Consider the following 12,895-nt stretch of genomic DNA (forward strand, 5'->3'; position numbering starts at 1 on the left):
GCAAAGTGCATTCACAAATTTTACGTACACAACCCATATTTGACCGTAGTACTGAGACTGTGTTGTAGCCCCATAGGCAAACAGGTGACTTGCCAGGGTAGCTGCCTCAGTAGCCTCTGTAGTCTTCACTGCCCACATCAGACACAACCCCTACTGAGCCGTCCCGCCTCTAGGTGGTTCTTTGGTTAGTAACCTTCCCTACTGTCATAACTCCAGGAAGGACCTCGTCTGCTTCTAACTTAAAAAGGGTAGCTATAGTACCCACCTTATGTTTTCTCAGCAGGGAACAACAACAAATTCGTTGGTTTCAACCTCTGAAAAGTTTCTATAAAGAGATGAAGTTGCTGGGCCTTTAGTTTTGGAGAAATTGCCTCTCCTCTCCTCTCCAGTTTCTCTTTACAACTTCATTGACAGGAAAGGATCCCTAGGGCATCAGGTGGGTGGAGGGAGGAGGGTTGGGACCAAAATTATAAGAGAATATGACAGATGCTACTCCCACCCAGAGTGTTCTGTTTTACCCACCCCCTTCGTATTTGCGCACAGAAGGCTTAAGATGTCACTCTTTGAACTCTACTTCAGCTAACTTTAGAGTCACGTGGCTGAAAGTGGGAAGGAAATGCATGACTCATTCTTTCCCATTTGGCAAATTGAGAGACCCTTACCTGAAACATAAAAAATGATGGATTAAACAATTGTCTGGGGAGCCATGAGTAATGAAAAGAGAAAAAGAGATCAAGGACATCTCCTGTTTTGAAAATCCCTAGGAATGGTGCTTTTTATTAACTGGATTCCTTAAGATCCTGTGGGTAATCAGACAGCTCCACTTAAGAAACAAGACGCCAGGCAGAAGAATTTATGTATTCACAAAGAAGTCGGTCCCCACAAGGATTTCCGTGCCAAAACTGTGATTAAATTCTGCAGTGTTAATCCCCTGTCTGCACTGTATTCCAACAGTTTGCGATACTCTGTAAAGAGGGTCAGGACTCCTGGCAATCCCCAGTCCTCTTTGGCCGGTGGGGAGGGGGACACTCAAAACTGAAGTCCCAGATCCCTCCCTTCCTTCTCCTTAATAATAATAATAATAATTATGGTACTTGTTAAGTGCTTACTATGTGCCAAGCACTGTTCTAAGCACTGGGGAAGGTATAAGTTTATCAGGTTGGACACAGTCCCTGTCCCACATGGGGCTCACACTCTTACCCCCATCCCCACTGATAGATGAGGTAACTGAGGGCCAGAGAAATGAAGTGACTTGCCCAAGGTCACACAGCAGACGTGTAGCAGAGCCGGGATGAGAACCCAGGTCCTCTGACTCCCAGGCCCGTGCTCTTTAATGTTGGTATAAAGTTAAGCTCTTTATACTAGGTCGTGCTGCTTCGCCTAGCAAACGTGAGACCAGAGAGGGGATATTGCCACAGCACGCCCGGAGAACTTGTTCTATGCCTGAGGCTCAGTCATTTCTTGAAAGTACTGTCCCGGGGACATGTGATGGTCACTCTGGAGAGGAAGTCTGTAAGGCGCTGAGCTAATTACAGCAAAAACCACTGCCTGGGCAGTGAGCACTTACCCTGTGAAGCTGTGCTATGTTCTGAGTGTACAAATAGGTTACTGACCAACTATGGAACTGCCACTTCCAACTTCTCCATAAAACATATTTCTCCCTTTCTAAAAATGATAATAACAATAATAGTAGACATCATAATAACATCTGTTAAGCCCTTGCTGTATGTCAAAGACTGTTCTAAGGGCCGGGCTAGATTCATTCAAACGTATTTATTGAGCGATTACTGTGTGCGGAGCACTGTACTAAGCTCTTGGAAAGTACGATTCGGCAACAGATAGACGATCCCTACCCAACAACGGGCTCACAATCTAGAAGGGGGAGACAGAAATACAAGTTAATCAGGTGGGACACAGTCCCTGGCCTGGAAAAATGCTAGGGCAGGTTTCTTCATGGAAAATAGTGTAGATTCAAAGAGAATCCACATTCCCTTTCTGTCCCCCTCCCTGAAACAAACCAGAATGGCTTACCATCTTTAGATAATGCTCTTTGGCTGCTTCCCACTCAAATGCTAATCAGTAACTCCCTTTGGCTCCATAGAGAGCAGAGCCAAATAAGTAACTTCTGAAGTACAGAAGTGAAAAACTGGCCTAGTATAGACCCTTGTCTCACGAGTTTGAGAGAAGAATGCTTTAGATAAAGTATGGGAAGGCCCCATGTCTACCACTCAATTTAAAGCCACGGCCAAGAGAATCGAGGTCATTTAACCTGGACTCCATCATGCCACTTGAAAGTAATGACTTTAATTACTTTCCTTTCATAGATGCGGCAGTTTGTGAGATTCTTGATCTTAAACTAGGCCCGGTAGACCTTCAGTTCCTTGGGCTCTCAGAACTACTTTCGGTAGCCAACTCCTTAAATCAGGCATTTTCAGCCCCTGTTTCTGTTAAACAAATTTGCATTTTCCAAGTAAAAGGAATGTTTTCTTGGCACAGGGGAGTTCCAGCAGCTAATAGTGAACCAAATCTACCTCTAACTTACTCTGCCCGGGTTTCTAAACTGCTCCGTCAAATCTCAAGAACCGAGAGCAGGACTGTGGCTTGGAAGTCTGAGGATCAACACTCACCTGTCGGTCCCAACGGGAGATGTCACCGTCATATCGTCATCATTGGCGATCCAGGAATAAGTTTCTCCATGGACCTCCATTTTCGGGTGAGAGTTTGGTCACTTTAAGCTTTATGATTTCAATGGTCCATCGAGTTCCAAGATAAATACCAATAAGATGCAGTGTAACGGGGTTGTGTACTTCATCTCTAAGTGGCCACTGTGCTGGAGGTACTGGATAGAGCACACATTGACATGATCCCTGGCTTACAGGAGCATTTGAGAGACCACACACACCGATATGGATTGGCTTTTCAAGTTAATTTTATATTTTATTACCGTGCAGGAACGATGTTGGAATGGCTGTGTGAAGAGGTTCCACAACGAGTTTGGCGGGTTTTGCTCTACAAAATGTTAATCGGGCAAAATCCTTCTAGATGATTCCATAAAGCAGTATTTTATAAAGCCTCCCAAGGGTCTCTCTGCAAACTTTATGTTATGAAGTTGCCGGACCTTCAGAGCAGGAGGTTTTGCTGGAGAAGAGGGAGGTGGGACTTTGAGCTGAAAGTCATATGACACAATCATATGACTGCCGGGGCAGAAAGCAGAGCAGGGCAGGGCACTAGGGTGGCATCAGATGGCATCATAGGACTGGAGAGAGAGGGGGCACCGGGTCAGATCGTAGTTCAACCCCATCTCCTCGGGAGTGGTAGAATTGCTAGGACTCCCGGTCAATTTTGTAAACCAACCAAATGCCACAGACCCTGCTAATCGAGGCTTCAAAGGGAGATGTGCACCGGAGAGCAACTTCCCTCCTTCCCCGCCCTTGTTCTCCAGTGAAAGCAGCAGTCTGCCTGTTTCCATGTGGAGAATTGCTCTCTGACCAGATAGCTGCAGGCACTTTTCCTCTCTACTCTATGCCCTCCTAACATGGCTTTTTGACCCGAGCCGCTGTCCAGACAGGCAGATGCCCCCAGATGACAGAATGTGTCGGCGAGGGTGAGCCCAAGGCACACTGCGACAGCTGGCAGAATTGGGCACAATGAATGAACTTGAACATGGCACATTTAATCAGAAACATCCAAATGGGAAGGTGGGGGTGCCTTTCTTTTTTCAAAAGCAGCATTCCAGTTTCTCTTGCGGCTACTTGATTGATTGCTGTGTGTTATGAGAGAAGAATTTTTGCTTTTCTTTTTGTTGATCTGGGAATTAGATCTCTCTTGCTTTTTAAGAAACGTTGGGAAATGATCATTGCTTGGTGTTTCTATCTTAAATCTGAGATGCTTGTAAATTCACGCATATATTAATTAGGTCCCACATGCTATAGTGAAATCATATGTGGAAAACGACTCGGCGTATTATCCTGGCAATAACACCATCCCTAATTTTCGGATATTATCCTACCACATTTCCAGATCAATTCTATCACTCTGTCCACCGTCCCCTCCCTCTACGGGGCTCAGGATCTTTCTGCTTATGCCGGGGAAAACCCAATCCAGTCTAAGTGCCACTTTGGCATATACTGGGTCTTCAGGCAACCCCGACACATACACCTGGAGCCAGTGCTGGGTCTGGAAGGACTACGCTGCAATTTCAGATCTGGGCAGCCCCGAGGGACTCCGATCTGGGAAAACCGGCCCAGTCTCTTGCAGATCCGGATGATTTGGAGGGCCGCCTAGAGTGTGGGTTAGTTTCAGGGCACTGCAGTGGTTCCAGTCCACTTGGAGAGGGTCCTTTGCAGGCAGGTCCAGCCTGGGGGACTTCCTGGATCTAAAGTTCCAGAGCTCTCAGAACAAGTTGATCTTCTGAAGTGCTCCAGTCCAGATCTAGCCTGGGAGCAGCCTCGCCCTCCTAGTAGAAAATAGTAAGACTGGTACTTATTGAGCACCTTCTTGAGGGCAGGGCATCGTACGAAGCACTCGGAAAAGTACACCTGAGGTTGAAGACATGGCCCCTGCCCACAGTGAGCTTACCAACTGATGGAGAGACAGACCAAAATATTTTCAAATGGCAGGTGGGCGGGAGGGGGAGGTAATAAATGAATTAAAGATCTGGTAGCGAGTTTAACAAACAAACCAGGATCAGCTGGAAGAATAAATCAGAATAATTGAAGACACAACTGAATATACATCTATACACGAGAGTTGAGGGTGGGTATAAATAAATATGTAATTATTAGAGCTTTCTGTTAGGTAGATGTTACTTGGGAGGTTGAGAGTTGATCAGGGAAGCCTTGTTGAAGGAGGTGGGATTTTAGGAGGACTTTGAAGATAGAGGGGCTGAATTCTGGTGGATTTGGGGTGAGGGTCTGGCCTAGTGGAGAGAACACTGGCCTGGGAATCAGAGGACCTGGGTTCTAATCTCAGCATTACCACTTGCCTGCTGGCACTACCACCTGCCTGCTGTGTGTCCTTGGGCAAGTCACTTAACTTCTCTGTGCCTCAGTTTCCTCACCTGTAAAAGGGTGATTCAAATCCTCCCTCCCACTTTAGAGTGCGAGCCCTATGTGGGGCAGGGGCTGTGTCTAACCTATCTTGTATCTACCCGGGGCTGTGTCTAACCTATCTTGCATCTACCCAGTGCTTAGTACAGTGCTTGACACATAACAGGTTTGTAACAGACACCATCGTTATTATTAGGAAAGTTGCAGACCAGGGGCACTGCTTGCCTAAGAGGTCAAGAGCTGGGTGAGTAGACAGCAGGGTATTTGTGAGGGAGTGAGCTGGGAAGGAAGAAAGAGTTTGAGCTGGGGAGTAGTGGGTGAAGGGAGGTGATAGGCACAATGGAGAAAACAGTTGGAAAGCCTGGAAGCCTATGGCAAGGAGGCTTTATATGAGGTGGAAGGAGATGGGCTGCCGTTAGAGGCTTCTAAGGAGTGGCGAGACAGATGCGGAGCTTCATTTCGGGAAGATGATCCAGGCAGCAGTGTGAGATACGCACTGACGGGGTTGGAGTCTGGAGACACTGCTGAGGAGACTAAAATTACAGTAGTCCAATCATGACATGATGAATGTTTGAACCAGGTTGGAAAGGCAGATCTGGGAACTGGTTTGGAGGAGAATCGGTGGGATTTAGCATGTGAATGCTGAATGGCCCAGGGATAAGGGAATGGAGGCTCCGGGGCAAGTCTCCGAGAATGTTACCAAGACCTACACCTCCAAAGGCGTCTTGGGACTGCGAGTGCAGATTCTGGGGTGCCTCCAAGGAGTCCAATCATTTAATTCTGACAAATTACCAGCCTGTTTTTACACTGAGGTGGCATGGCTCCGTCAAGGTCCCTAGGAAGTTAGTGGCAAGACTGGGAACAAAACTCTGGAGTTTACCGTCCCTATTCACTAGACTTCTATTGTCTCCCAGGCTACAGTTTGAATTTTAACCAAGTCCCCTTTTCCCTCATTTCCAAACCACCTTTGTTTTTATTATCACAACAGCTCTAGGATCCGGCTCTTCCACTTCCCGCTCTGAATGCACTTCTAGTATCTACCCATTTCCCCTAAAAGTCCCACTTCTCACTAATCTCTTTCACACTGGATACCACTGCTTTTCTGTTCTGCCGAATACTGTCATAAGAATCTTCACATGAATGCTCAGGCACCAACATTTGATCAACAGGGCACTAGGCAAATCCTCTTAAAGCAGTCATCGGCAATGTACCTGGACTGAGGGTTACTGAGTGATGAAGTCCCCCAAGGTACACCCATCTGATAGAGGAAGAGCGAGCGCACGGTCACCCCCGAATTGCTCCAGAGAGCTAATCCTCCTGCACAAAACAGAGTCAGGCACCGGATCCATCGATAAGGGTGTTTCCGAATCGCTTACTTGGTATCAGGCTCCGGGCTAAACACGGGGCAGATACAGGACACTCAGATCGGACATTCTCCCTGCTCCCCACGGGGCTCACAATCTAAGTGGAGGGGTCCGACACGAGGAAAAACAGGAATAAGTTACCAACAATTAAAAAAACAAAATTCACAAGGGAAGGGCAGTTAAATCAGGATGTGAAGGGGGCATTCCTCAATCCCCTCACCACTCCAGGCCAAAATGCCCAGTTACAGATGGAGCAGCATCCACAGCATTCTAGCAGTCAACAAGAGCTAGAAGCTGAGGGAGAGTGAGAATTGCTTTTTCTAAATTGCAAGGCTGAGTCCAGAGCTTAGAGATCACTGGACTTGGGCTGCCTTCTAATAAGAAGGAATTATAGCACACTTTAAGCTAACATTTAAAATGCTTTTGAAAGAAATCTAATTTGAAAAGGGTCCATTTTCATAGAGTTTTAGTGAATAAGCGTACAAGCAATTTTTGGTTCGAAAGGTATCATGTTTTCCTTAATTTCCAAGCTCTTTGATGATAAGCATGAGCAAGAAAGAAATTCTTGGAGGACATGGAACTTTGAGCACATCTATCCCGTAAAGTACTCTAATAACTATATCGGATGGTTTTCTTGAACCGATAAAGTTACCGGATTATTGGATTCTTCCCGACGGCCCTAATTCTGCACAGGCAAAAGCCCCTCTAGAATCTCTGAAATTACCGATCTCAAGGTACAAAACCTAACTACAAATTTTTCACATGATATTCCTTTCCTGAAATGAAAGAATAGCATCTCCCAGAAAAGATAGACAGGAGATATGCACAACGGAGAGAACGAAGTGGTCTTAAAGGTGTTGGGGTTCCCATAAATAGCAATACCAATAAAATCATCTAAGATTCTTTTTACCCGAGCAGTTACTTTTACCCCTGAATGTTTGGATAGTTTGGTAGTATAATGGTTAGCTCTTGAGAAGTTTGCAGCACTTTGCCATTTTGTTTGGAATAATTTCCTCCTCTAAGCAAAAAAATGTAGTTTATGCCTTTACGCTTTCAAAAATCAAGCACTGAAACCTACATACTTGTGTTCTGTTTGGATAACTTGCATCAGTTTCAGAGTCAGATAGTGTGCCAAAGCAATCTTTATTCAGGAGATTTCCTATTCATCAAGCATGCAACCCACTCAATGCATATATAAAACATCAAACGGACTATTTGTTGCAGAGGAAAGATATATACACCACCCACAATGGAACCAAAAATGAGAGTACAATAGAACAAAAATTCACAATCCTGGGGACCAAACCATGAAAAGATTTGAAATTTTGGCAGATTTTAGATCTGAACCACAGAATATGGTCTAACCTGAACAGGCCAACAATGGATGAGTAGTGAGTGGGTAGTGTCTGTGGCTATGGAGCAGTCCAGTGAGTCACCTGAATTTTCTATGGTTTTAGTTGCTTTTATAAACACGCTCTTTGTACAACAGAGGGTGGTCAGGACCCTTGTGCTTATCCGAGTCTAGTTTCTGCTGAAAAACAAATGGCCCGATGAAGATTGTGTTAGTGTATATTTTCAATTAAACATTGATTTGCTAATAAGAAGAACTAAGTCACCTAACAGTTTCTCATGGATATTGGGAATCTCCTGCTTGAGCTATTTTAAGTGCACCCTGCCTGGAGGCTTTTTTGGGGGGGTGGGAGTGGAAAAAATGAGCTTCAAAAGTCCACTTGGTCTACTATTAAAATAATATCTTTTTGGGCATTCCCTCCCTCAAAAAAATCTAGCGTCTTAAAAAATATTAAACGTTCCTAAAATAATTTGTTAGCCTTCTAGAGAGAGAGCAACCCCTCCCCCCACCCCGTCCCAACCTCAACCTTACAAGACTAATTTGTCCTAGGCAGGACCAAACAGATTTGACACATTTTAGAGTTACCTTTCAGTTCAAAGGTGACATGATCATATAGGCCCACGGAGCAAGGTCCTTGGAAAAACTACTAGTCATTCCTAAAGATTAGTTTAGAAAAGGGAATCAGGAGGCAACAAAATAATTAAAAGTCTTCCCCAGGACTGTTACTAATTAATCAGAAAGTAGAAATGCCAACAAGAAAACCCCAGGTAAAATAGTGGTGGCGGCACAATAGCTCAGCAGGGAGGGCCCAGAGTACTTCCATCCTGTAAAGGCTCAGATCAACCAGTGCTATTTATTCAGTGCTGGGAAAGGGTATAAAGGTGAAAATTAGGCACGGACTCTGTCCCTCTAGGGGTTCACCTTCTCTGAAGTAGACATGATCCCTGCCTCCCAGAACCTTACGGCCGTGGAAAAATGACTGTGCAAGGCATCAGGTGAACTTAGAAAAAGCTAGCCTTACTCCTACCATCCTGAACCCATATCGTTCCCACTAAATCCTTAGCACGCTTCACTTCCAGGGATACCAACGCGGTCTGGATATTTTTCCTGGTTCGGATGAAATCAAGGCATTTTTGAGTGAACCTGTTCATTATAAAAGCTAAAATCCACATAAAACTCTTTGATAGAAACTGTTTACGTCGTTAGGAATTTTCACCATGGGATGTCTCCCCCACTACCACCCCTCCCGGTCCCTCAAATTTCACTGATGTTGCATATTTTATCTTTTTTCATCACCAACCAGTGGTTCCACGAAGCAGATGTGAGACTGCAGATCTCAGCAGGTCAGTCAGTCAATCATTGGGTGGTATTTGTTGAGTGCTTACCGTGCGAAGAGCACTCTACTAAGTGCTTGGGAGAGTACAGTGCAACAGGGCTGATAGACACTGTACCTGCCCCCAGGGAGATTACAGTCTAGAGATCCTATATCGATTTTCAAGAATGCCCCATTTTAAAAATTCATCTTATATGGGATTCTAGATCAACAGAACCAATTTTAGGGGTTGGCAAAGTGTGAGAGCACCAATTTTAAGGGGATGGCAGTTTGATCAGAGGTTCCTGAAATAGGTGATTGGGCTTCGTTGGTGGGGGGGGGGGGGTGGGGGTGTTAAGAGAGGAGGGGAAAATTCAGGTGAATCAATGGACTGCTCCATAGACCCAGGCGCTACCCACTCACTACTCATCAATTGTTGGCCTGTTCAGGTTAGACCATACTCTGTGGTTCAGATCTAAAACCTGCCAATTTATAATCCCCACTTCCCACCGGATTAGAAGTCACTTCAATCTAAACCTAGACTGTGAGCCCGTTGTTGGGTAGGGACTGTCTCTATCTGCTGCCGATCGTACTTTCCAAGCGCTTAGTAGAGTGCTCTGCACACAGTAAGCGCTCAATAAATACGTTTGAATGAATGAATGAAGTAGAACACAGGACCGAGTGTCAGGAGACCTGGGTTCTAATCCTGGCTCTGCCACCTGCTTGTGGCATGACCTGAGGCAAGTCACTTAACCTCTCTTATGCCTCAGTATCCTCATCGAAAGCGAGGATGACTGTGGGACAGCAATGGTGCCAGGTTTCTACCCCAGTACTTAGCACAGTGTTTGGCATGTAGAAAGCGCTTAATAACTGTGGCATTTGTCACTCGGGTTGTGAGTTTGAGGGATATTCCCGCGACAGCTAAATAGTTAATACTTGCTCAGTAGACGCACATTCGCTCATGTGCAATATAGCGGAATGGGCCCCAGGTGTAAGAGCAGTAATGAGCGTTGAGCCACGGAAGCGGTAGGACAAGAGAAATGAGAAGACCCAAGCCCATTAAGCGTGGCTACTCCTGCTCCTCTTCCAACCCAACTGTCCGCTATTTCCAGTTACGAATGGGAAAATGGGTGACTGCAAACAGAACCGCTATTCCGTTCTTGTCTTTGAAACGGAGACCCGCTAGGGGTACCAGGCCTTTTTTGGGGGGGGGGGGGCGCTGATTAAATGATGACCACCACGAGAGAAGAGTTTAATACAGAGGAATAACAAGTGGGGCACTGAAAACACTAACTTCGAATCCAACCATTTCTGATTTATGACACTGGGAACTGTTAACATTTTAACAGGCGAAATCACACAATCCTCTGCCTTGCCAACTGAACGAGATGTGAGAAGTGAATTATTTAACACACACTGGCTGACAAACAAGCAAGAGGCCTGTTTGGTTTAACGGAGAGAATCAATTACTATAAAAGTGAAAGGGCACTTGTACGTTCCCGAGAGCCCAGTGGAGTGGTCCGCCAGCACGAGGCGCTAAAGAAATGCTGCAGGAAACGAAACAAAACAAACTTGGCTTGGCTGAGGAGCAGGAATATCTTCTCAGCAAATAATTGGCATGAAAGGATTATGCATATCAGGGATGCCCTAACCCCTCCTCGCGTCCCCACGGGCGTCTCACCTACTCACACCAACTCCGGCACAAGCCAGGCGGGGTTTCGGGTGGCCCGGGAGGGAAGAGGGCATTTTTTATGTGTGTGTGTGTAACTAATAGTAATAATAATAACAATAATGTTGGTATTTGTTAAGCGCTTACTACGTGCAGAGCACTGTTCTAAGCGCTGGGGGAGATACAGGGTCATCAGGTTGTCCCACGTGAGGCTCCCAGTCTTCATCCCTATTTTCCAGATGAGGGAACTGAGGCCCAGAGCAGTGAAGTGACTCGCCCACGGTCACGCAGCTGACAAGCGGCGGAGCTGAGATTCGAACCCATGACCACGGGTGGGTAAAGAGAAATCTGTCCCCAGCCAGTGCTCCTACATCAGCGCTCACACGCTTCGGTGTCAGCACCGGGGGCCGAGAATCTGCATCTCTTTACAAACCCCTTTCTCACCTCGAGATCGTGACTCGAATTCTGCAGATAGGCCATTTCCCGTCGAAGCTCTTTGGTTCATTCATTCTCCTGCAGCTGCTTCCAACGAATGGCGATTTGGAAGAGCCCCCCTCCTCGCCGGCAAGGGTTTTTGGGTTTTTTTTTTTTTGGCTTTTTTGGTCTTTTTCTTTTTAAAGATAACACCTTCGTTGTGGGCTCCGCCGCCAGACCCACGAGCAGGGCTGGATTCCCACTCTTTCTCTCCTTTCCCTCCCCCCGCTCGCCCCGCGCCCTTTCTAGTAAAACAGAAATCGGCCGAAAGCCACATCAGCCCAGAAGGTGGGCTCCCTCGTGGGCACGAGAGGGTGAACGTGGCCGAAAGGGCCCCAGAAAGGGAGGCAGAAGGAGGGCAACACCGAGGCTCTGGGCGACCCGGCCCGTGTGTGTGCACATCGTGACACATTCGAACGATGTCCTTCGAGTCCCCGTGCGCTTTCCTCCCGTCCGGACCCGGCTCCCTCCCCGCCCCCGCCCGCCACCTTCTCACCTAAGACCACGGAGAGGACCGTGGCGATGAGGAGCCAGTTGTTCTGCATGAAGCGCTTGCAGTCGCATCCCTTCCTCGGCTTCTTCCTCATGGTGGACGCGGCGGCGGCGGCTGCTGCTGCCGCCGCTGCTGCAGCTTCTGCGGCGGCCGCGGGGCCGGCGGACGGGAGGCGAGGGGAGCGGGAGAAAAGCCCGGCCAGAGCGCTGCGGGGAGGACGGGGCACCGGGTGCTTTAGGGGAGAGCGCGGGCCGGGAAGATGCCGCCGCCGCCGCCGCCGCCGCCGCCGCGAGTGGCTTTCTGCAGATGCCGCTCTCGCTCCCGCTCTGCGGCGCCCGGGCCGACCCACCGGGAGGGAGGAGCGGCGGGGAGGAGGGGAGCCGGAGCGGGAGGAGACTCGCTCTCCTCCCCTCGCCTCGCTGCAGCACCTCCCAATCTCTGCTTGCCCTTTTTGGTCCTCGTCCCGAGCCCCCCCCCCCCCCCCCCGCCCCCCGGCCCCACCTCTCCCTAGAGGAGAAAGAAAGTGTCTCTGGCCCAAGTGGCCCCTTCTCGGCTCCCCCGCGGCCGGGTCACGAAGCCGCCCTCCGCCCCGGCGGAATTCAGTCCCTTTCACCTTCACCGAGCCACCCGCCAGGCCGCCGGCAACCTGACCCCCTCCTCGACTAGGCGTGGGGCTGGGAGAGTCGGGATCCACCTCGGGGATGGAGGAGGAAGAAGAGGTGGGTGGGGGCGTGCAGGTGTGAAAAAGAGGCGGGGTGGACGACCCACTCAGGACTCTCAGTCCCGACCCCTCGTTTTACAGATGAAGGAACTGAGGCACAGAGGAATGGAGCCACTTGCCCAAGGTCCCCCAACAGACAAGTGCTGGAACCGGGATTAGAACCCGTGACCTCCTGACGGCGGATACGCCGCTACGCCAGGCTGCCTCTCCAAGCGTAGAGGGCCCAGCCCCGGCCTGGGGTGGTAACAGGAGCAGACCGTGGCTCGGACCCCCGATGCGGCTCCGGCGTCCAACCCGCCTCCATGGCGCTCCATAGCACCGCTCCCTTTGGGTTGGTGTCCCTTCGCAACCGGAGAAGCCCATCGACCCTTTCCCTAACTTTTGAGTTTTCCCATTCCGTAGGCTATGTAGCAGACAGACCCCCCCTCCCCACCCCCCAACTCCAGGCTTTGAGGTTGGGTGG

General features: G+C 48.5%; 1 protein-coding gene across 1 annotated transcript in view; it reads right to left on the reverse strand.

The window, feature by feature from the left end:
* The window catches only part of SLC1A1 (solute carrier family 1 member 1), a 75,350-nt gene extending 63,545 nt beyond the window's left edge, over positions 1-11,805 (reverse strand). Inside the window, exon 1 of the mRNA XM_029055865.2 lies at positions 11,715-11,805. Within this exon, the coding sequence (XP_028911698.1) occupies positions 11,715-11,805 (91 nt within the window). The remainder of the gene's footprint in view (positions 1-11,714) is intronic.
* Positions 11,806-12,895: the final 1,090 nt, after the last annotated feature.

Source organism: Ornithorhynchus anatinus, chromosome X5, assembly GCF_004115215.2.
Source record: "Ornithorhynchus anatinus isolate Pmale09 chromosome X5, mOrnAna1.pri.v4, whole genome shotgun sequence".
NCBI lineage: Eukaryota > Metazoa > Chordata > Mammalia > Monotremata > Ornithorhynchidae > Ornithorhynchus > Ornithorhynchus anatinus.